The sequence below is a fragment of the Syngnathus floridae genome, chromosome 10 (genome assembly GCF_059516105.1).
Source record: "Syngnathus floridae isolate MCC-2025c chromosome 10, RoL_Sflo_1.0, whole genome shotgun sequence".
NCBI lineage: Eukaryota > Metazoa > Chordata > Actinopteri > Syngnathiformes > Syngnathidae > Syngnathus > Syngnathus floridae.
Genome location: NC_142422.1, coordinates 11,783,563 through 11,807,376, shown reverse-complemented (window position 1 = coordinate 11,807,376; position 23,814 = coordinate 11,783,563). Strand labels below are relative to the sequence as shown.

At 45.8% G+C, this 23,814-nt stretch overlaps 2 protein-coding genes across 7 annotated transcripts; both read left to right on the top strand.

Annotated features, from left to right (window-relative positions):
• The first annotated feature begins 948 nt into the window (after nucleotides 1–948).
• On the top strand, nucleotides 949–14,492 carry chd4b (chromodomain helicase DNA binding protein 4b). Of its 5 annotated transcripts, none has more exons than XM_088388186.1 (41): nucleotides 949–1,168; nucleotides 1,359–1,524; nucleotides 2,022–2,146; nucleotides 2,284–2,532; nucleotides 2,612–2,727; nucleotides 2,878–2,977; nucleotides 3,051–3,255; nucleotides 3,343–3,458; nucleotides 3,542–3,665; nucleotides 3,756–3,928; nucleotides 4,087–4,332; nucleotides 4,403–4,606; nucleotides 4,685–4,896; nucleotides 5,015–5,146; nucleotides 5,237–5,336; nucleotides 5,464–5,655; nucleotides 5,978–6,178; nucleotides 6,276–6,413; nucleotides 6,642–6,763; nucleotides 6,850–7,023; nucleotides 7,100–7,241; nucleotides 7,331–7,580; nucleotides 7,672–7,796; nucleotides 7,918–8,010; nucleotides 8,073–8,214; nucleotides 8,288–8,457; nucleotides 8,530–8,719; nucleotides 8,958–8,987; nucleotides 9,333–9,419; nucleotides 10,431–10,522; nucleotides 10,589–10,722; nucleotides 10,800–10,944; nucleotides 11,019–11,175; nucleotides 11,282–11,364; nucleotides 11,446–11,662; nucleotides 11,739–11,777; nucleotides 11,872–12,036; nucleotides 12,113–12,221; nucleotides 12,450–12,582; nucleotides 12,664–12,859; nucleotides 12,985–14,492. In XM_088388186.1, the coding sequence occupies exons 2-41, from the start codon at nucleotides 1,461–1,463 to the stop codon at nucleotides 13,185–13,187; spliced, it is 5,895 nt and encodes a 1,964-aa protein (XP_088244312.1). In that variant the 5' UTR covers nucleotides 949–1,168; nucleotides 1,359–1,460; the 3' UTR covers nucleotides 13,188–14,492. The 5 variants fall into 5 exon arrangements, with proteins under 5 accessions (XP_088244312.1, XP_088244311.1, XP_088244310.1 ...); XM_088388185.1 differs by having other exon boundaries at nucleotides 1,330–1,524; XM_088388184.1 differs by having other exon boundaries at nucleotides 1,279–1,524.
• A 1,471-nt stretch (nucleotides 14,493–15,963) lies between these two features.
• On the top strand, nucleotides 15,964–23,545 carry ptpn6 (protein tyrosine phosphatase non-receptor type 6). Of its 2 annotated transcripts, none has more exons than XM_088388223.1 (16): nucleotides 15,964–16,383; nucleotides 16,487–16,563; nucleotides 16,869–16,988; nucleotides 17,998–18,192; nucleotides 19,489–19,672; nucleotides 19,734–19,850; nucleotides 19,943–20,071; nucleotides 20,213–20,309; nucleotides 20,534–20,613; nucleotides 20,708–20,854; nucleotides 21,079–21,210; nucleotides 21,281–21,438; nucleotides 22,137–22,204; nucleotides 22,286–22,437; nucleotides 22,729–22,793; nucleotides 23,240–23,545. In XM_088388223.1, exons 2-16 carry the CDS (start codon nucleotides 16,556–16,558, stop codon nucleotides 23,337–23,339), a joined length of 1,752 nt encoding a protein of 583 aa, XP_088244349.1. In that variant the 5' UTR covers nucleotides 15,964–16,383; nucleotides 16,487–16,555; the 3' UTR covers nucleotides 23,340–23,545. The 2 variants fall into 2 exon arrangements, with proteins under 2 accessions (XP_088244349.1, XP_088244350.1); XM_088388224.1 differs by having other exon boundaries at nucleotides 15,971–16,383; nucleotides 21,284–21,438.
• The last annotated feature ends 269 nt before the right edge of the window (nucleotides 23,546–23,814 follow it).

Here is a 23,814-nt window from a genome sequence, read left to right as displayed (position 1 = left end):
GGACTGACTGACGGGTAGGCTGTTATAGCGGAAAGGTGTAGAAATACAAATTACAGATAGAGGAACGTCACCGTGTACAAACAATTTTTTCATTTGAATTTCAAAATTGATCTCTGATTACACAATTTTTGGGTTTACAAACAGTCTTGGCCTGACTGCAGGCTCCTCACAACACTGAATCACTGTTATTTCATTTTTCCGGAAGCGTTGAACTGCCAATGTGAAGTGAATGTTTGGTAAAGTCACTCAAACCTATTGGCAAAATGGTGGCTAAATGCCAAAAGCAGCATTTTCCCCCATGACTGTTGCATTATGGGAAAAATGCTAAACCTTTTAGCATTTAACCGACATTCTACCTGCTCGTTGGTACGACCTTGCGGTACATTCGAACGACGTAACCCAGTCAAAAACGTTCACCCGAAATTTAGGCCTTCCCGTGGTCCTCGAACTTTTCTTTTTCTCTGCACACCATCTGACCTCATTGACTTGAACCGGATCATAGGTGGCCACAGTGGCAGACATTGTTTTTGCACAAAGCACAAATTGTTTTGTTGGTCAGCCCAGGTAGATGCTCATTCAGCGACTATTATGGGCTGTCACTGGTGGTGGTTGGGCCTACCTCCAGAGACTATAGTCTCCCTCCCATTTCCTTGTCTTTTCAAAGTGTTGTATATTATGGGATGTAGTTCGTTTGGAGTATATTATGGTCTGGAGAGGCACGCATGGGCGGGGGGCGTCGCCATGACAACGCGGTGGCTCCGAGGGCCTGGGCATGTATGTCTTGGAGTGGGTAACGTGCGCGTGAATGCGTGCGAGTGAGTGAGAGCGCGCGCGCGCGTCGAAGAGGGGGAGGGAGGGGGCAGGCTGGGCCCTGCGAGTATTATGGTCTGTCGGTTGCGTGGTAACCATGCAGAGTCCTGCACGCGTGTGGGAGGGGAGGGGGGATTATTATGGGATGTCTGGCCCCCTTTGTGTGCTCGCGAGGATGTTAGCTAAGCTCTGAGGCTGGGGGAGAGGACAGGGCATCGTGTTTTCGTTTGTTCCCCTAATGAATGAACACGAAATTGACTAAAACGTGCCGAGTTGTGGGAAGAGGCACGGAAGAGAGAGAGATCACTTCGACCTGGGACCGCACAAGCACGCCGCAGCAAGTTTCCAAGGTGTCAAGGTAGGCCTTTTTCGGCTTCAACTTTCCATTGTCGTGTTCCAACTTGAGAGTGTCATTTGTGTAGTGTGTCTAAACCTAATTAGCCAACTTGTTTCATATTGTAAACACAGTGCCATTTAAAAAAAAAAACGTAGCCGCCCCCTCCCTTCCCCCTTGGACAGTACACCCACCTCGGTCCACTCTCCGGCAGTCCCACGTCATTTTCCCTCCTCCCTCGTCGACCGACCAAGGAGTGAGAGCTTTAGGAGGGATTAATTCGAGCGAGGAGGTGGTGGGGGGGCACACTGGAGACATGTCAGGGAGCGACGATGACAGGGACGACTTCGGGGCCGCCGAGGAGCACTCGTTACTCCACGGTAAGCTGAGTCTTCTTTTTGTTTTTGACCGGGGGAGTGCGTGTATGTTTGGAGGGGGAGGGGGGTCGCCTTCAAAGCGAGGCTAACGTGTTAGCCCGAGCTAGCTCCGCGTTGCCTCGGTCACGATAGGTTAGTTAAGCTAACTTCACGTGCAGGTGTCCCCCCTCCTTTTCCTTATTTACAATTTCGACGCGCGCTTTCGCCGAGGGGACCACCGCCGACTGTCAAAGTTGTGCAAAAAAAGAATAAAAGCCCACAAGTTGTTCAACCCTAGTGTTTTGTGCCACACGGTAGGCGTGCACGCGGATTTGTATGTGCACGCCACTGTGCACGCGCCCCAACCCCCCTCCTTCCTCTTCCTCCACTCTCCAGCCTGCAGGGGCGTGCATGTTTGCGCCTGCGCCACTACTCCCCCCCCCCCACACACACACACACTTCAAATAGAGGTTAAACGTGGGAATGAATAAAGTGACAAGCATTTTGAGTGTCACCTGCAGACGACAACGAGGCCGAAGACATCATGTCTGACATAGAAGAGGCTCCCAAATCCAAGAAGAAGAAGAAGGCCAAGAAGAGCAGCAGGGAGAGCAGAAGCAACAAAAGGCAGAGAGCTGTCAGAGAGGTGAGTTGGATCTCACGTTTTCATCATACATACTTGCACACACATACCTGTCACGATGTGTCACGGGCATAGTTAAATCAACAATGAATTAATGAAAGAAAAAAAATGTCTCTTTAATGTTCTTTCTACACAAACAGGAGTTGCCGCTGAGCTCTCCTGAGCACCTCATTGAAGGGGAGGCAACAGAGCGGGACCTGGATGAGGGAGGCCTGCGCTCGGACAGTGATGGAAGCGATTACGCACCGGGAAGGAAAAAGAAGAAACGCTCCAGCTCGACCAAAGACAAGAAGAAGTCCAGCGGGTCTGCGGAGAAAGGGGGCTCGTCCAAGAGCAAGCGCAAAGATCCAGAGCCAGACGATGATGAAGATGACGATGATGATTGCCAGGTAAACTAGGAATTGTCACACAGCGGGTTCCACAAGGCGGTGTTAATTCGCGTCTTCCCCACTCCTTTTCCAACCTTAGCCGAAAAGCTCCTCACAGATGCTGGATGCCTGGGGCATGAAAGACATAGACCACACCTTTACTCAGGAAGACTACAACTCACTCACCAACTACAAGGCCTTCAGTCAGTTTGTCAGGTGTGACAACTGTACCTAATTTTACAGCAAAATATTAGAAATACTTTTAGAATCACGCCATGCAGTTTTGTAACTATTATTAAAACACAAATATCTGAACGCATCAATGAAAACGCATTGTGCCAACTTGACATTTGTTGTTCTCCTCAGGCCGTTGATTGCAGCCAAGAACCCCAAAATCGCTGTGTCCAAGATGATGACGCTAATGATGGCCAAGTGGAGAGAGTTTAGCACAAACAATCCCCATAAGGTGTTACATTGAATCCATTCAATGACGCATGACTGAAGCACTCCTCCTTCCTGACTGGATGTCTCCTTTGCAGGGCTCCGCCTCCGCCAATGCAGCCTTGGCAGCCGCCAATGTGGCAGCTGCTGTGGAGAACATGGTGGTTGCTGGGACGGACGGAGGGCCCGATGGTGGTGCCGCACCCCCTGCCGCTGTCACCGCTCAGACGTCGCCCGCTGCTCCGGTGGCAGCCCCGCCGCCGCCACCGCCTCTCCGCAAGGCAAAAACCAAAGAAGGCAAAGGTAACTGCACGGAGGGCCATGTGAGAAAACATCCTGGGCTGCGTTTGAAATCATTCATGTATTCCCCTCTCTTCATTTCCGGCTCAGGACCTAATGCTCGTAAAAAATCCAAGTCTAAAGTTCCACCGAAGCCCAAGCCCAAGAAAGTGGCTCCACTCAAGATCAAACTTGGTGGCCTGAACAGCAAGAGAAAGCGCTCCTCTGTAAGATTTTTTGACACTTTTTTGTCTTCATGTCTTTTGCCGACGTTATCGATGTTTGAGCGCGTCGCTCTTCTCCCTTTCAGAGCGATGAAGATGAGCCCGATGTGGACAGCGACTTTGACGAAAGCAACTTCTCCGTGTCAGAGGGCTCCAGCCGCAGCAGCCGCAGCAAGAAGAAGTCCAAGAGCTCAAAGAAAAAGAAGAAAGGTGCGGCGTGAAACACCCACCCGTCTTTTGTTCTATTGTCGGCTCAGAACGTCAGCTCACATGTGCCCCCCCCGCCTCCTTTCCAACCAGTGGAGACGGAGGATGGCGACGGCTATGAGACGGACCACCAGGACTACTGTGAGGTGTGCCAGCAGGGAGGAGAGATCATTCTGTGCGACACCTGCCCCAGGGCTTATCACATGGTCTGCTTGGACCCTGACATGGAAAAGGCCCCCGAGGGCAAGTGGAGCTGCCCACACTGCGTGAGTACTGTCGGGTGGCAAACTCGGGCCAATTTCCAAAGTGACACACAAACAAAGAGATCTTTGACGACAATGGATTAGCGACCACAGTGAAATGAAACTTACCTCAGATGTCTTACTCGTGCACCCCCATCTCTACCTTTGATTTGACACACCAGGAGAAGGAGGGCATCCAGTGGGAGGCTAGGGAGGAGCTCTCCGACGCCGAAGTGGAAGACGAGGACGACAGGCAGGACGATGGCGCCGAGGAAGAGGACGACCACCACATTGAGTACTGCAGGGTGTGCAAGGACGGAGGGGAGCTCCTTTGCTGCGACACTTGCCCCTCGTCCTACCACATCCACTGTCTCAACCCGCCTCTCCCCGAGATCCCCAACGGCGAGTGGATCTGCCCCCGCTGCAAGGTACCCAATCATGTCTCCTCTGATTAGAGACAGCCAAAGCAACACCGACTCTCTCTCCTCTTGTTGACAGTGTCCACCGATGAAGGGTAAAGTCCAGAAGGTCTTAACATGGCGTTGGGGAGAGCCGCCTGCCCCCACGCCTGTTCCCCGGCCTTCTGACCTGCCCGCTGAGGCTCCCGATCCCCCACCGTTGGTTGGCCGCAGGGAGAGGGAGTTCTTTGTGAAATGGTGCAACATGTCCTATTGGCACTGCTCCTGGGTGCTTGAGCTTCAGGTGCTCGCCTCTCCTGACGCTGCTGGACATTCGTGTTGTTACGATGCACCTTCTAACCTCCGTGCCTGTGCTCACCAGTTGGAGCTGAACTGCCAGGTGATGTTCCGCAACTACCAGAGGAAGACCGACATGGACGAGCCGCCGCCTGTCGACTTTGGCGGCGAGGGCGACGACGACAAGAGCACCAAGAGGAAGAACAAGGATCCGCTCTTCGTCCACATGGAGGCGGAGTTCTACCGCTATGGAGTCAAGATGGAGTGGCTGATGATACACCGCATCCTCAACCACAGGTGAACAAACGCTTGGGACGTTAGCGTGAAATATTAGTGAATGCAAATGTCCTCGTCGTGACCCTGGATTATTAATTTAGCTCTAAGTGGACGGATGATCTCGCGCTTTCCATTTCAGTGTGGACAGGAAGGGCAATGTGCACTACCTGATCAAATGGCGAGATCTGGCCTATGACCAGTCCACGTGGGAGAGCGAAGACATGGACATCCCAGAGTTTGACCTTTACAAGCAGACCTACTGGAATCACAGGTAGACGCAGGCTTGCGTACCTCACCGGACTCCTTTCTGAATTGAAATAGAGCCAAGTGGCACCCAACATGCTTTTTCCAAACAAACCAGAGAGTTGATGATTGGTGACGAGGGCAGACCTGGCAAGAAGCTGAAGAAGCCTGTCAAAATTAAGAAGACGGAGCGTCCACCTGCTAATCCTGTGGTAGACGTAAGTTCTCCACCCAAACATTTGCTTTTTTTGGCTCGTAACTGCTCGTTCATTCAATGTTGTCAAGTGAGGGATCAGGAAAGTGAATGCTGGTGGTATTCATCATCCTCTCTGCTTCCTCGTGCAGCCCACCATCAAGTTTGACCGTCAGCCTGACTACCTGGACAGCACTGGGGGGACTCTTCACCCCTACCAGCTAGAGGGCCTGAACTGGCTCAGGTTTTCTTGGGCGCAGGCCACCGACACTATCCTGGCCGATGAGATGGGCTTAGGAAAGACTGTCCAGACCGCTGTCTTCCTCTACTCTCTTTACAAGGAGGTGAGACGGCCAAGAGACGCATATTTCATATTAGTACAATGTTACTTACTGTCTTAGAAGTTAACTGTAACAATGTTACAAGCTTGGTTGCCAACTATATTAAACTTGTAGGTCAATGTACCACAGTAAAGGTTTTATTTTGTCCAGTTGGCTCTCCTCTGTCCGTCAGTGTCAGTTGGGGCGGTCGGACATTGGACATAGAGCAACATTGCCCATTACAGGGGAGCAGCTCATAGTCAGGAGCTTTGTCCTAAAGGCAGGGCAAGACAATTGTTTGCAGGCCGAATATGAAATGTTGACACTGCCCTCACTCCTTTATCAGGGTCACTCCAAAGGTCCCTTCCTGGTTAGTGCACCTCTGTCTACCATAATCAACTGGGAGAGAGAGTTTGAGATGTGGGCCCCGGACATGTATGTGGTCACTTATGTGGGTGACAAGGACAGCAGGGCTGTCATCCGAGAGAACGAGTTCTCCTTCGAAGGGAATGCCATCCGAGGTGGGAAGAAGGCTTCCAAGATGAAGGTGAGAAAGATACAAAATGTCATATTCAAACTATGCAGTGTGGCTCCCAGGCCTAAAAGTTCAGCTTTTTCTCTCCACCTGGATTTCTGTTCTGCAGAAAGACTCCACAGTTAAGTTTCACGTCCTGCTCACGTCCTATGAGCTGATCACCATCGACCAGGCTGTGCTGGGCTCCATCGAATGGGCCTGTCTGGTTGTGGATGAGGCTCACAGACTGAAAAACAACCAGTCCAAGGTGACAACACACATTCATTTACTGCTTCTATACAGGCATGGCCTGATAATACATTCTGGTGGTATGATAACCATGAGCAAAAATATTGATCAGGTAAATAAAAACAGTATTTTTTCCTTCGGGAACTACAATATTTGTATTGAAGGAAAAATGCGTCCATGTTGAGTAGAGCTTGTTCCAATTTTGAATATATTTTCCGTTGCTGATTAATTCCTTCCCCTCTGTCAGTTCTTCAGAGTGTTGAACAACTACCCGCTGCAACACAAGCTTCTGCTGACCGGCACGCCTCTTCAAAACAACCTGGAAGAGCTCTTCCATTTGCTTAACTTCCTGACTCCAGAGAGATTCAAGTCAGCTTCAGCACATCCTCGCCCCGAGCGTGCCACATAAGTAGCTTGCCCTCGTTTGGCTCAACGTTTTTCCTCTTCCTCCGCAGCAACTTGGAAGGCTTCTTGGAGGAATTTGCCGACATCGCTAAAGAGGACCAGATCAAGAAGCTCCACGATATGCTAGGCCCACACATGCTCAGGAGGCTGAAGGCGGACGTCTTCAAGCACATGCCATCCAAGACCGAGCTCATCGTCAGAGTGGAGCTCAGCCCCATGCAGAAGTCAGTCTGAAGTTCAGAAGTCACGATGTTGATGGTTCTTTCTAGAAATTAATTTGTTGTTCTTGTTTCCATCTAGGAAATACTACAAGTTTATATTAACTCGGAACTTTGAGGCCTTGAACACCCGCGGAGGAGGAAACCAAGTCTCTCTGCTCAACGTGGTGATGGATCTGAAAAAGTGCTGCAATCACCCCTACCTGTTTCCCGCTGCCGCTACCGTACGACCCATGTCTCATTGTTACAATGCCGCACGGACGGCTGAAACGCAAACACGTCATCAAATCCATCTCATCGTTTCTCGTGGCAGGAGGCTCCGAAACTTCCCAATGGCATGTACGAGGGCTTGGCTCTGACCAAGGCATCCGGCAAGCTGATGCTCTTGCACAAGATGATGAAGAAGCTGAAGGAAGGAGGTCACAGGGTGCTGGTTTTCTCCCAGATGACCAAAATGCTGGACCTGCTGGAGGACTTCCTGGAAAACGAGGGCTACAAATACGAGAGAATTGACGGCGGGGTCACGGGCAACATGCGGCAGGAGGCCATCGACCGCTTTAATGGTTGACTGTTTATCCCTCACATTATTGCTTATGTACTGAAATGAGGCGGTTTGCATGTTTTGAACATCCGTCTTGGTTCTTATTCCAACAGCTCCCGGCGCTCCACAGTTTGCCTTCCTCCTCTCAACTCGAGCAGGAGGTTTGGGCATCAATCTTGCCTCCGCAGACACCGTTATCATCTATGACTCCGACTGGAACCCTCACAATGACATCCAGGTATGATGACCCCCAGCCTCGAGTCAAGTAAATAAATTCTAGGGCACCAAAGTTGCCTCTGTAGGTTAGGGGGAAAAAAATTCAGGGGTTAAATTGTTGTATTCGTGTGCGTGTGCTGCAGGCATTCAGTCGAGCTCACCGTATCGGCCAGAACAGGAAGGTGATGATCTATCGCTTTGTGACCAAAGCATCCGTGGAGGAGAGGATCACACAGGTAAAAAAAAAAAACGTCCTTACGTACAGTTCAACCTTGCTCATTTGTCTCTCCTTTATTAGGTCGCAAAGAAAAAAATGATGCTCACCCACTTGGTTGTGCGACCCGGCCTCGGCTCCAAGACCGGTTCCATGTCCAAGCAGGAGCTTGACGACATTCTCAAATTTGGAACCGAGGAGTTGTTCAAAGATGAGGCTGGAGAGGGTCGGTGGCATTTTCTGGTTGTTATCGGACGAGTTTATTTCGTATTTAATGTTGTCATTCGTCTCGCTTTCAGGGGACAACAAAGAGGACGACAGCAGTGTGATCCACTACGACGACCAAGCCATTGATCGTCTACTGGACCGGAACCAGGACGCCACGGATGACACCGAAATCCAGAGCATGAACGAATACCTCAGCTCCTTCAAAGTTGCACAATACGTAGTCAAAGACGAGGACGACGAGGTACACATCGCGAAAGCCCCGATGACGGCGGGGATGGTCAGCACCCAAACGTCAATCTTTGTATGCCGTCAGGAGGAGGAAGTGGAACGGGAGGTGATCAAGCAGGAGGAAAGCGTCGACCCCGACTACTGGGAGAAGCTGCTACGTCATCACTACGAGCAGCAGCAAGAGGATCTGGCCCGCAATCTGGGCAAAGGCAAAAGAACTCGAAAGCCGGTTAACTACAATGACGGTTCTCAGGAGGACCGAGGTATAAGACAGGGTACAGAAACATATATAATGCAACCTCTTCTTTCTGTCCTGTGCTGTGCTGTCGTTCGTGTTCGTGTCCGTGTTGCACCGTGAGTGCGTGTTTGGGAAGCTCTTGGAGCATTTATTCAATCTTCTTGATGTCCACTTTGAGGCCCATGTACGATCAAGACAAGTCAGCACACTCGTAGTGTGCTGATGCGTCGTCGTTGTCCTACAATTGTGCTGAATTGTTGTTTTGTTTTTTTTAGTGAGGACAAACGGCTTCAGATGGAGATCAAGTATGTGGAATAAACGCTCAAACGGCTTTCATTCTGTATTGCATGACATGTGTGTTGTACTTATTTGGAGTTTTAGAGACTGGGTGTAGTTGAATATCCAAAAATGATGCATAATTTAAAGTCTGCTCTTTGATCATATTGAGAAAGAGTGACGATATTAGAACTTGCTAAAACAATGAATGCATGCTTTTTTTTTTTTTTTTTTTTTTTTTTTTTTTTAGACAACAGCTTTAAAATCTTGTAAAAAAAAAAAAAGCAAAGAACTAAAGCGTTTTTGTCATGACTAACAATCCGATTATGACCAAGAGTTAAGGAAGTTTTTCTTTTCGCCTTCCCCGCACCCAGATTGGCAAGAGGATCAATCCGACAACCAGTCTGATTATTCTGTGGCGTCGGAGGAGGGCGACGAGGACTTTGACGAGCGTTCTGAAGGTACACACAAACGCGTCGATGGTCTTATGGGCTTGCGTGTGTCGCCTTTGGTGCCGCATAAGTCATTTGTCTGTGCTCTGTGGGATTTCCCAAACCACAGTAGAACCTTAAACAGTTACAAACAAACTCGAAACAAGGTTTCCAATTGAATAAAAATACTGTAGACTCAAACTGTCACCTTCTGGATGGATCTCTTGTGGAGTTCAACTTTCGAGGTATATTTTCCAGGAACTGTACAACCTTTGAGGTTTCACTGTAGCAATTTGAAGATTAAAAAAAATATACGCTCTAACACACTAAAACAAATTGTCTGCATGTATCTTCAAGCTGCAGTTCTAGCTTTCCCTTACTAACAAGCTTCACAACCGCCCCCACCTTGCAGATATGCGTACCGATTCTGACGCAAGCTACACTGGCCTCAAGTTAAGCCCAGAAAAGAGCAGATGTCCATGCGTCATCTGCTCGGGGCGCACAAAGGCAAGACGAGATGAAAAAAGTGAGAGCTGTCCGCCGAAGGAGAAGGCGGCAGCGGCCAAGGCACAGAAAACACTCGACGCCTACTTGGGCGTGGTTTGCTTTTAAAAGACAAATTGTACTCTCGTTGAGTGTGTTCATATGTTCACTTAAATTGTTAGCACTCGCTCTATTTTTCTAATTCACATTTTGCTTATCTACTGTCACCATTGTTGCCCTTAATCAAGGATCTTGCTGTTACTGAATTTGGATTAAATGGTGCTGCTTTCAGTTGTAAGTGTCCTGAAAGCATTTGGGTTCCAAATGGCGGCTGTTGAGCTAAATGTGTGGCCAAAGAGAAAGAGATAGGGGGGAACCTTCACCACAAGGTTGCCGTGATTGTGTGTAAGTCCAACATCCTTTCAGTGGAACCTACAGGACAATTACATCCTACACAAACACTTGTTAAGTTCCAGAACACGCATTTATTTCATTGTTGGAGTAAAATATTCGTATTTTGCCGTGTGATGATCCGACTGATCTTTTGTCCCGCCACAGCTAACGCCCGCAGACCGAGCCGCAAAGGGTTACGAAACGACCGGGACAAGCCTCTGCCTCCGCTCCTGGCCCGAGTGGGAGGAAACATTGAGGTGACTTTGATTTTGCCTTCAGTTGTTTTCCACCGGCTTCTTATTGAGATTCGCTTCCGATGTCAGGTTCTGGGTTTCAACGCGCGGCAGAGGAAGGCTTTCCTGAATGTGGTGATGCGCTATGGGATGCCTCCCCAGGATGCTTTCAACAACCAGTGGCTTGTCAGGGACCTTAGAGGGAAATCTGAGAAGGAATTCAAGTGAGGCTCATTTAGTTATTTTCAAGTGCGGTCCATATGTTGTGTACCTTTCATTCCACCATTTCTTTCCCCCACAGGGCGTACGTGTCTCTATTCATGAGGCACCTGTGTGAGCCGGGAGCCGACGGGGCGGAGACCTTTGCAGATGGCGTCCCGCGTGAGGGACTGTCCAGGCAACACGTGCTCACCCGCATCGGTGTCATGTCCCTCATCAGAAAAAAGGTTGGACTTTTATCTCCATCGGATCTGATGCCCGATGGAGCGCGCGTCGTGACGCAACACATTGCTCCCCGCAGGTGCAGGAGTTTGAGCATGTGAACGGTCAGTGGTCCATGCCTTGGATGGCAGAGCTGGAGGAAAATAAGAGGGCGGCGGCTTTGGCTGCGGGTGAAGACCCCAAGACCCCTTCGAGCGGGACGCCCGCCGATACGCAACCCAACACTCCTGTGCCAGGTACGGGGATGTGAAGCTCAGCTTGTAACCTTCATGAAGCTTTCAAAACTGCATTTGAGCATTTAAAAAAAAATGCATTCCAACAAAAGCGACTTTGCATCAACAGAGGATCTCTCAAGATCAGACGACAAAGAGGACATTAAGAAGGATGCCGAGGACACCAAAGCCAGAAAGACGGACGAGCCAGAGGTGATTCGTCAGTCACGCCTCATTGATTACGGTAATGGCATCGACCTCATTTCAAACTCGCTATCATTTCCTTTGCCTCAGATTATTGAAATCCCAGATGAGTCCGACAAGTCACCAGCCTCTGAAAGCAAAGATGAGGATCCTGTAGCTAAGGAGGACAAAGAGAAGGAGACGCGAGGTGGCGATGAAGGGAGCGAGCCCGACGACCTTAGCAAGGACAGAGAGGACAAGGCCCTTCCTGCTGATGTCAAAGGTGAAGAGATGGATGGAAAAACAGATGCGGAGGAGCGATCAAAAGGTGAGGCTGGATTTTTTTTAAACGTTCATTTTAATTTCATTAGTGTGCTTTAAATCTGTTTTTTTCTTTCTTTCAGCTGAAGAGGCTAAAGATGAAAAGATGGATCCAGAGAAAGGTGCGCACACGTTTATGCAGTCTCTAAATGTTCGCGGCTTTCCTTTTTGTGAAGACAATGTTTGACATGCTATACATCTCATAATTTCTTGCAGATCAACAAGAGAGTAAAGATGGTGTGAAATCTGAGGATGCTAGCAGACTTCAAAATGGAGACAACACCAGGGAAGGAGCGCTGTCCATGTTGAATGTCAGCGAGGAAAAGAGGAAAGCCAGCAAGCAGAGGTTCATGTTCAACATAGCGGACGGAGGCTTCACAGGTGGGGGCACGCACGCACACATGCACGCGTTTCCTTGCCCCTTCCAACCCCGTCTCATAACCTTTCTGACCCATAGAGCTTCACTCCCTTTGGCAAAATGAGGAGAGGGCAGCCACCGTCACTAAGAAAACCTTTGAGATTTGGCACCGTCGCCATGACTACTGGCTCCTTGCTGGCATCATACAGTATCCTTCATGTCCACATTTGGATCAAATGTTGTATGTTGACATTTGGAAAATCATCAGCAAATTTGAACTGTTGCATTGTTTTGAAATTCAAAGTGAATATTATTTTCTATCGAACCTGCTGGAGGTTTTTTGTTCTTCCCCAATCGAATGGCAACCTTCCGAATCAACCTCATGCCAACGATTCCCAAACAAGTTGTTTTTGGCTTCAACGTGACGTTCCCCCAGACACGGCTACGCTCGGTGGCAGGACGTGCAGAACGACGTCAGGTTCGCCATCCTCAATGAGCCCTTCAAGGGCGAAATGAGCAGAGGCAACTTCCTGGAAATCAAGAACAAGTTCCTGGCACGCAGGTTCAAGGTGAAGTGACCCCCCCTCGTCATTGTGTGAGTGCTGAAACTCAATTAGTGTACTCACCGGCCGAACGTGGTCCTCTGGTAGTTACTGGAGCAGGCGTTGGTAATCGAGGAGCAGCTACGCCGGGCGGCCTACCTCAACATGACGGAGGACCCGGCACACCCTTCCATGGCGCTTAACACACGCTTCAGTGAGGTGGAGTGTCTGGCCGAGTCCCACCAGCATCTCAGCAAGGAGTCCATGTCAGGAAACAAGCCAGCCAATGCAGTTCTGCATAAAGGTAAGACAAAGTGACGCCATTTATAAAAATATATATATATTTTATCACAACAGTCACATAATCTTTAGTCACCGTGGCAACTGAGTTATTACTTCAGATTTTATTTATTTATTTTTACCTTTCAGTTCTCAAACAGCTGGAGGAGCTGCTGAGCGACATGAAGGCGGATGTCACACGCCTCCCGGCGACCATCGCCAGGATACCGCCCGTGGCCGTGCGGCTGCAAATGTCCGAGCGCAACATCCTCAGCAGGCTGGCCAGCCGCGGGCCCGATGTGAGCGCCCCCAACCAGTCGCAGAGCGTGCAGCAGATGCAGGTTTCACGCTGAGCCAACGTAGTGGATCTCCGTTCCCAAACTTTCCTCTTTAACCTCCTTGTACAGCACAGGCAGGTCAGTCCTCCTCAGAACAAACACATGCACACACACACGCACACACACCTCTTGCCTCTGAACCCAAAGGATCAGCACCAGAGACCGGAAGTAATAAAATACGGATCTCCTCAAACATGGCCGAACTGTGCCGAGTCATGTGCATTTCTGAAATCCTGGATCTTTGTTGCGGTGTTTGGACTATTGGAGGGCGAGTCTTGAACTGGTTTTTCTGGCTCCTTTTCCCTTGTCGGAAATTATGCCATTTAAATGCTGTTTGTTTTTCTTGAGAAGTTGTGATGTCACCTGAACGTGTTTGTCTGTCGATGGTATGTACAGGTTCATCTTGCATCAAATATTGTGGAGAAATTAGTTTCATTCACTAGTTCCAATCAAAAAGGGAATTTTGTATCATCAGCTTCACATCAGTGAATTTGAATATTACAAAACGAAAAGATTTTCAATTTAGAAATCAAGTACAAATAGTATTGTCCAATGTTTCCAAAGTAGCTATAATGCAAATTTGTCCTTTTGAATTGAACTAGCGAACAAAAGCAACTTTTCGACAATGTAATTGTATGTACTACAGTGCTGTGCAAAGGTTTTAGGTCACCATCAGTAATAAATGCAAGTCCTCGGCCGGGTACTCGCCTTTTAGTAATGACGTTGACATACGGCAGCATGGCAAGTGGTTAAGTGCATCGGTCTCAACGTTTTTTGATTCTTGGTTCGAATCTCAGCATTCCTAAAACACACTGAAGGCTCCAAATTGTCAGTCAGTGTGCATGCGGGTGAATGGTTGTTTTTAACGAGGGCAACCATACTGTAGAAAATAGATGGATAGAGCAGCAAATGGCGGCCTAACACTTTTGCACTGTACGTTTAGAATTATACTGTATGTATATGTCAGTGAGACAGGCCCAATTTGGTGCTCCATTGCAGGATGTGCCGTCGTCTCAATGAGTAAGCCTGTTAGAGTCAAAGGTATTGTTGTCACCTCCATCCCAAAATACCCGCCCGTCATATCACTTGAACTGGCCTGCTGATCGGCTCACGTAGTACCCAAGACATTCCTGAAATCCCCGCAAGCTCCTGTATTTTGCTCCAAATAAGGTACGCCCGAGGAGAAGGGGGCGGGTTTTGGGACGTGTCGTCAGTCTTGAACTTAAATTAATTCTGTACATGTATCGTTATTAAGACTACCGCGTTGTTGTTTTTATCACGTTTGTTTTTCCAATGGGCCACAATAAAAGGTCAACTGCTGATCGTGATCTCGTTTTTTTAATGTCAATCCAATTTCTACTTTTAATGACTATACATAAGAAATGAGCAATATTGGCAAAAGTAATGGTCACCTTTCCGTTGGGTTAAACCACACTAGTGTCTCCAGACCTTCGGATGCAATTGCTGGGTGAGTGCGGGTTAGCATTAGCATTCTGCAAGAATGAATTTATTTTTGTTTATAGGTTTCTCAAAAAAAAAAAAAAATCATTTAGTAAATTACATTTAGGGCAGATCGAGTGAAATTGGGTCATTTTGTTGGGTTACTGACTGGTTGGCCATCACTGGATTACTCACCATAAAGGTGTGCTTGAATGAGTTTGCTATGCAAGAGCCTTCTAATTAGAAGAGAGATTCCCACAAACACAAAGGAAAACATTTTAGTTTACCCACAAGAGTGCAAGCTGATGTTGCCTATTCCATATTGATGTGTCTCAATACTTTTGTCTCTAGAGTGTGCACTTCTAAGTTTTTCAGAGGAAGATTGGCCAAAGACCGAGTCAGGAAGCAGCATATTATCTCCTGGCAATTTAAGAGAATTAGAGCAAATTGCAGGGCGGGAACATCATCTCATCACCAGTGGTGATTTTAGGCGGCAAAATAGAAGGAAGGAAGTTAAACACTGCAAAAAGGAGCAATCATGTTAAATGTGAGCTGAATTCATCATTTCCTGCAGAAAAGTCGACAAGACTTTTTAGGTCCTGTGTGAAGAGGAACAATGACGTGGGTGAGTGCACAAATGTATGTTGGTCTCTTTTGAAGTGAACAGGTCACCAGGAGAATTGTAGCTAAGGAATTTGTCAACATCTTTGCTTGTATTACTGTAATGATGCACTTATAAATTGTTGGCAGCAAGTCCTGGGATGTGTAGCTATAACTTTGATGGGAGAACCATTTTGGAGTATGGTAACAAAAAAAGGAATGTTTTGAGCAATCTAGATCCACTAAATATTTTTAAACATGTACAAAGAACTTTGATTCGTGTTGGCACCCTATTTGGCAAGTTTGACACACTCTTATCAATTCTCCCTTGTGGGGGCCAAACATTTTAGTTCATGTAGTTGTATTTTCTATTTTGTTCCTTTATTATCCTAAAGCGTGCTTATGATGCAACTTAATCATTTAAAAAACAACAACAACAACAACAGAACTGGTGTGTAGATTTTTTTATGTTTAATGTTGTGCCCGCCCAGTGAATACAACACAAATTAACACCTCCACCCTTTTGACGCAAATGCTGCTATATGGTGGGAAACTTGAGTCAGGTTTTGAGTTGAAATGGTTTTGCATGCAGACACTTAATACACACAGAGAGAGCAGTGAGCTGAGAATAAGGAAGTGTACTGTGCCGCTGACCTTTGTGTTGTCACAAACACACACACCTGCAACAGAGAAGAGTAGCAGCAGACAGGTGGGCAGGCGGCCTGACACTCAAAAAAAAGAAATCGATTTTCAATTTTGTGGCTGTTATAAACTTAATTTTTTGCAGTGACAATAGAGACTGTTGACAGAAAACAACTCGGTGGAGACTCACTGAAGAACCAAAATGTATTTTCAATATGTATTTCATGTGACTCATTCAGAATAACAAAAATAAGGAGGAATTCCGGCTTTGTCAGCTCTTCTGGTTCCCGTTGGGGCTTTCACTATTTTGTGAAAGGAGCGACAAAAAGGAAGGAAGGGTAAGAGACGACATAGACAGACGCACGCTCAGAGCAACAGAGAGGAGGGGATTGCGAGACTCAAGCCAGGCTCACTTGCCTTCAGGGACAGCGGACAAGAGGACAGACGGTTTTTCTTTTTTTTTTTCTTTCTATGTTCATTCCCGCCCGATCACACACAAGTTGAGCTAGAAGGGGAAAAATAGGATCAGGTGATTTGCTTTTAATGCTTGAGCGCTAAGTACAAAAAGTCATGGTCGCTTGTTTTTTTTTTTTTTTCTCACACTGAGATGTAAAAGCGATGCTTTGGTGCAGGTGACAGGGCCCTCTCCGGCGGCCTTCACTGGAGTTGTCTTCTAACCGAGACGCTGCGAGGGCGACGACATGGTTCGGTAAGTGGACGCTGCCGACAGAGTGCTCTAACTTGCAACTTCTCTCTTTTCATTCCTTCTTGTTCTTCCTCTTGGCTGCTCTGATTGTCCATCATATGATTTGAGCTGTGTTGTGGCTTTTGAGCGCAGGACCCATTTTTAGGTGGCTTCTTATGTTTATAGCTTCGAGATCATCAAGCAGGCTTATTTTGGTGCAGTTTTTTAAAATCTGTCTTTTAAAGAAAATGAAAATCTCAGGTTCGCAACATTCCAAATTGTTCTGCCGTATTTCCTCGAATTGACGTCTGTGTGGTGTTTGCGTCCAGGTGGTTCCACCGAGACATCACAGGCCTGCAGGCCGAAGACCTGCTGAAGACTCAGGGTATCTCTGGCAGCTTTCTGGCCCGACCCAGCAAGAATGTGGGCGACTTCTCTCTGTCTGTCCGGTAATAATCCCAAACAAAAAGTAGCAATACATATTTTAAAAAAAATAAAAATAGTGTGTATGTTCAACAAACGAATTTAATCACTCGTTTTAATAACAATCCCAGGCGGCATTGTAAAAATACTTTCATGCAGACTCTTTCAATTAAGCTCAACATATTTGTTTAATTTTATGCATGATTAAAGCACATTTTATAGTTTGACAAATAACATTTCATATTTTATATTGTATTATATTTTATTATATTGTATTGATATCTTTATTTCGAACACATCCAAAACAAAAAAACAAAACAAATAACACTTTAAAGTGCCATATATAAGTCCGTAAAACAAACAAACAATAAACCAACAAACTGAGAAAAAAAAAAAAATATATATATATATATATACGTATATACATAAATAAATAAATAACTCAATAAAAAATGCTTGAAAAGGAGTAGGAGGAAGCATATTAAACTTCATATTTCAGTATACATTTGAAAAATTATGGATAACACAAATGATTATTTCAGCACTTTTTAAAGCGTCAACATACTGTTACAGAAACAACAAATGTTTGGGTAGCTGAAGCATTCGCATGTGGTCGATTACATTTTAAGCAGTCCATTTTTATGTATTCAATTTTGTCAGCTACTCTTAACACAAAAAAATTGAAGAATATTATTTTGGTGATGTGTGGGGATTCCTAGATAAAAAAAAAAATTGTAGATAAAACTTTTTATTGGACATTATTACAAATGTATATTCTGACTATCATGAATTTTATGATCCAAAAAGTGACAAAGGTTTTTCACAATAGAAAATTCATTTCTACTTTTCCTCACTAATGTGTTGTTTTTTTTAGCAACACTACATACAAATCAAGATTTATCCGTAAGCAAAACTGTTTTTAAACTGTGCTTTGCTAAATAGCACCTCTACCAGTAACAGTAGATAAATAATTAATCAAATCTTATCTTAACTTGTTGCACAGATTTAAATGAAAATCAATTGTTTGCCGCTCAGGGTGGGCGAGCGAGTCACTCACATCCGCATCCAGAACACGGGCGACTACTACGACCTCTACGGCGGGGAGAAGTTTGCCACGCTGTCCGAGCTGGTGGAATACTACACGGCCGACAACGGCATTCTGCAGGACAAGGACGGCACCATCATCGAGCTTAGATACCCGCTCAACTGCTCCGACCCCACCACCGAAAGGTCAGCGCCAAAGTTCTGCAAGATTTCAGATTTTGAATTTCCCAGCATTTGAAAATAGCCACTTCTTCAGGAGAAGCCTACCTGAACATCTGAACTTGATTTAGGTTTAATCAGAGGCACTTTGCACAAACCTGCATTTAACACGACTTTGAATGTGATCAGTTCATTTCAAACACAATCTTAGAGGATCTGTGCAATGATGTTATCTAACTTTTTTGTACTCTGCCTCTCAAAATATTTTTTTAAAGGTGACGTTAATGGTGGAAAAAAGTTATTGGTCATTGCGGTTTAGTTGGTTTATGCTGTCCATCCAGAAACATACACTAGTACTTTCAGTCGTGTGTGTGTGTGTGTGTGTGTGTGTGTGCGCGTGTATGTGTATACAGTCAACACTTCACTCAGCCCGACAGCACAAGTACCCCCCCCGCCCCCACACTCCCCTGTCCTTCTCTGTGTCAGTTGTCTAACTTCCCTTTTGCCGCTGCGGTTGGAAACTTGCCGTTTTGACATTCTCGAAAGCGATGGCCAGACCTTCCTCGCTCGCCTTCCTCTGTTGCACACTCCGTCGTGTCCTCATCGGCTTCCTCCTCACGCCGCCCTTTGCCTCATCTCGGGCATTTCAGCTCGAGAGATGGGCTGCTCTTTATTAGTGAAGCGTTTCTTTGTTTTGGGGGGGGGGGGAGTGAAGCTTTATAAAGTGAGTACAGTATTTCTATAGCAGTTTTCAGACTTTGCATGGTGGCAGTGAACTGAACTCTCCTAAGGTATGTTTAGCTTAATGTTACACTCACAAATAGCATTGGCATCGATGTGACACAAAAAAAAGACATGAAATACTGTTGGGGGGTGGGCTAAATGTTTGAAGGGGGGGGTTGTGTGCAACCAGTTTGGTTGAAAACTAAAAATACTTTGTCCTCTTTAGCCACAAAATCTGTCATCAGAAATTTTCCGACCACAAAGCAGGAAGTTTAAGAAGAAGAAATCGAGAACTGGGTCTAAAATTAAGCCCAACCCAGCGGGGTGTACATTCACTTACACACACTCGCAGCACACACACACACACACACACACACACACACACACACACACACACACACACACACACACACACACACACGCCTATTTTATTTGTATTTTTTATTATTATTAATAATGTTATTTTTTTCCTCTCTCATCTAATCTTATTCTACTGTAACTTAATCTGACGTATGACATTTACTCACCCAATCTGACTTTTCCTCACCTTGCTTAATGTTCCTCCACCACATCACCTCACTGAGCTTCCCCGGTTTGCAGGTGGTATCACGGCCACCTTTCGGGTCCAAGCGCAGAGAAGATGCTGATCGCTCGCGACGAGTCGGGGACCTTCCTGGTCAGAGAGTCACTTTCCAAGCCGGGAGATTTTGTGCTGTCTGCCCTGACAGACGAGCGCAGCAAAACGGGAGCGAGGAGAGTTTCTCACATCAAGATCATGTTTCAGGTGTGTGCATGCCAGGTTGCCTGCGTATTGTTGTGTATATTTTAATTTTTTTTCTTTGTAGAATGAGCGGTACACAGTGGGAGGCTCGGACATTTTCGACACACTCAGTGACTTGGTGGAGTTCTACAAACGAAAAGGCATCGAGGAGATTTCAGGGAACTGGGTGCACCTCAAACAGGTATGCTGGAAAACTGCAGTGCAATAAAAATAGGAGCAATTTCAGAGATGTTTACTTTTTACTCCGGTCTTAACTGTGTGCGCATCCGGCAGCCGTATTACTCCACCAGAGTGAACGCGGCCGACATCGACAGTCGAGTGAAAGAATTGGACCAGACGACTCTCATGCAGCAGGAGGTCGAGGGCGGGAAAAGCAAGGCGGGCTTCTGGGAGGAGTTTGATGTAAGTCAAGTCAGTCATCTTGAGCACCATCAGCACTGAATCACGTCTTCTGTCAATAATGGCGGCGGGCTGCCATCTTGTGGCGGTGGAATCTGTGTTTTGAGTGGACATCCCCTAATGATCCTTTCAACTGCCACCCAGGTTCTTCAAAAGTTGGAGGCTAAGGTGAAAAAGAGTCGAGAGGAAGGCCAGAGACCAGAGAACAAGTCCAAAAACAGATACAAGAATATTCTTCCTTGTAAGTCTTGTTTTTCCCCCGCTCAGTGCTTTTCTACCTGGTTCTTATATTAAAAGGTCATTTTGTTGTTGTTTTTTGGGAAGGCTGGAATGGATGAATTGTATTTCCATTTATTTCAATAAGGAAAGCTAATTTAACTCGTAGCTCAAGACACCACTATGTATTTTTCTTTTTAAACCTTGCAGCTATGACCTGAAGTAAATATTTTGAATTTTTCCTTGCAGTCAATGACACCAGAGTCATCCTGCAGGACGTTGACCCCAACGTGGCCGGTTCAGACTACATCAACGCCAACTACGTGCGAGTACGTCCCTGAATCCTGCCGGGCCTCTCTCGGTCGCCCAACTCGCAAGTTACAAGCCGAAAGTTGACTTTGTCTCGCCCGGGCCGCTTTGTAGAACACCTTGTGGGAGTCGGAGAATCCGAAAGTTTACATCGCCACTCAGGGTTGCCTGGCAACGACTGTCAACGACTTCTGGCAGATGGTGTGGCAAGAGAACACCAGTGTCATCGTCATGACGACCAGGGAGGTGGAGAAAGGGCGGGTCAGTGTCTGAATTGTCAAAATCGCACATTCACAACAATGCCAATTAGCATTTCAAAAACTATATCTTGTTTCTCCATTCTTGTGAGCCATTTGACTCTTAAAGTGCAAGTTTTAAAAGACGACTTTTTTGTTTTACCCAATTTGAATGTAACGAGATTGCATTCAATTCTAAAAAAAATTCTAGTTCATCCTGAACATCTGTATGTTTAATTCCACTCACAGAATAAATGTGTGCCATACTGGCCCGAGAAGGACAGCGCCAAGGAGGTGGGCCGCTACGTTGTGACCTCCAAGTTGGAAAGGGAAGCCACCGATTACAAAGTCCGAGTCTTGGAGCTGGCGCCAATGAACAAGGTGGACGCCGCAGGGTTTTGACCTCGCTGCACTCGAGGTAAACTTGCTGACGTTCTCCCCCTCACGTCAGCAGCCCAAGCACACCCGCACCATTTGGCATTACCAGTACATGAGCTGGCCCGATCACGGCGTCCCTCAGGAGCCCGGTGCCGTTCTCAGCTTCCTCACACAAGTCAACGACAAACAGGCTGAATATCCCGATGCCGGCCCCATGATCATCCACTGCAGGTACACGCGAGGCCGGGAGTCGCAGATCCTCTTGTCAGAATCAGAATGGGATTCGCTGCTCCTTTTAGCACCAGAGAAAAGCATCATTTTGTTTTGCTAGCATGGATAATCAATTTAAGAGCTTAAATGTTGGTTTTGGAAAGAGTATCATAAGCATAAGAATGGAAATTGGTTCTATCCACAGATGTGAGCTCAAATCAATCAATCAATCAATCAATCAATCAATCAATCAATCAATCAATCAATCAATAAATAACTAAATAAATAAATAAATAAATAAAATGAAATGACTATCAAAATCCTTGCATAAATCAATAGATATTGCCGCTCTGCTGTTTATCCACAAACGTACATGGTGAATGTGCTATGATGCTTTTTGATGTAAAAATAAAATAGTATTTATGGCAAACATTCCAAAGCTGAGGCTCTCATTTAAGATCCTAGTTACAAGATTAGCTGAGTAAAAGGGTTCGAGTCAACTGATAGTTTATCCTTGAGGAATGTTGTTGCTTGTGATGTGGGGAGTATAAAGGCCTGTTTTGTTGTATACGGTTCATGGTGTTGCGCAACAGAATCCCTCTGCGACCTTTACTTATGCTTAGCCGCGAGTGTCGTTAATAAGCTTCAGGAGAATTTTTTGTTTTTTTATTTTTACGCTATCACTTGGTCATACCACCAATTCTACTTTGTGTCTGCAGCGCTGGGATTGGTCGGACGGGCACCATTGTGGTGATTGACATGATCATCGAGACAATTGACACAATAGGTAATTTAAAAAATAAAATAAAAATGATGTTGACTTTGTTAGCGCTCGTCGGTCCTCTGAAGCTCTCTCAACCGCCTCCAGGTATCAACTGTGACATCGACATCTCCAAGTACATCCAGATGGTGCGCGAGCAGCGCTCCGGCATGGTCCAGACCGAGGCCCAGTACAAGTTCATCTACCTGGCCGTCTCCGAGTACATCCAGACCACCAAGGCTAAAGATGGGGCCTCCTTGGTAAGAATGAAAATCCATATTATATATTTATTTTATTTCAGATTTTATTTTATATTTTTTATTCAATATGTGATTATTTTTTCAAGGATTTTTTTTCCCCCATGTATTTTTTAATAACTTACAGACGCAATACATTGATGTCTGGCAATGATCCAACTGGCCTTTGAACCTTTCTCTGCTGATTTGAACTCCAGACACTTTTATCAGCAGCGCTTTTTGAAAGATGAACTTTGGCTTCAAAAGAAAACCGCGACGTAGATTGAACCCTCCTGTGTTGATCTCTTCCCGCAGGAGGCTGAGACGGAGTATGGAAATCTGCAGCTCAAACACCCGCCGGGGATCAGGAACATCTCAAAGTGAGTCAAAGTGGAAAATGCGATCCCTGTTTGAACTATCACAACCTTACACACATTTCACATGGCACGGATGCGCCAAAGGTCGCACTGAGGCGACAACCACGACTCAGCTTCTGGTCACTTGGCACTTTTTGAGGGAGGAGCATTGTTCACATCATAAGTACATGTTAATTTAGCCACTCACGGCTGCAATTTGGAGCTAAGCCTCATTGCTTACGTAAGTGTAAAAATCCATTCACATTATTTTGAGTGCTATCGTATTTGTTGCATTGAATTTTATTGTAGGTAGAAAAGGCAATTGTAGTAAATGATTGATTATTAGTGTGACTGACTTGGCCCATGTGTCAATTTCAAAAATTAAATGTGGCCCTTGAGTCAGGAGAGTTTGCACACACACACTCGAATCTCCTCCCTTTTTCTTCAATTTCCCACTTTTCTCTTCGCAGAAGCAAAGACTCGGACATGTACGAGAACCTGGGCAAACCCAAGAAAGACAAGAAGAAGCCAAAGTCAGAGAAGAAAAGTGGCTCGTTAAAGAAAAAATAAGTTTTTTTAAGCGTATTTTGAAGCCATCTTGTGTTATTTATGTGAGCCTACTTTCACAGCACAAACTTTAAACATAATTTCAATACATGTCCATTTACATGATTTCAATGTATACTTTATGACATGTGATCTTTTGTTTTCAACTTTAGTCTGCTCCTCAAATCTTCACCTGTACAATAAAAATTTACATTATAAGTCGTAAGGAACTATCGAGAATGGTGAGACTATGTTGACAAAATTCAGTCAAAGAATTTCAATGACAATTCAAATAACTGTCTAAACAACTGAGTCTGGTTAAAAAAAAAAAAAAAGCAATTACTAAAGCAAAATGATCTCGCACCCAAACCAATACTGTAAATTAGTTCATTTAAATAAATCTAAATAAATCTTTTTTAGTATGACTAAAAATAGATCAAACAAAATAAATGTGATCTTAATCATGAGGCAGAATTTAATTAATTTGAAATCTACTTTT

Bases quoted from the DNA above. Each gene is read 5' to 3' on its own strand.
- ptpn6 (XM_088388223.1), top strand. The intron at 16,989-17,997 runs GTAATAATCCCA...TTTGCCGCTCAG, and splicing joins GACTTCTCTCTGTCTGTCCG to GGTGGGCGAGCGAGTCACTC. The intron at 19,673-19,733 runs GTGTGTGCATGC...TTTTCTTTGTAG, and splicing joins ACATCAAGATCATGTTTCAG to AATGAGCGGTACACAGTGGG.
- chd4b (XM_088388186.1), top strand. From the start codon at position 1,461: ATGTCAGGGAGCGACGATGACAGGGACGACTTCGGGGCCGCCGAGGAG. The intron at 5,337-5,463 runs GTAAGTTCTCCA...TTCCTCGTGCAG, and splicing joins CTGCTAATCCTGTGGTAGAC to CCCACCATCAAGTTTGACCG. The intron at 11,778-11,871 runs GTGCGCACACGT...AATTTCTTGCAG, and splicing joins AAAGATGGATCCAGAGAAAG to ATCAACAAGAGAGTAAAGAT.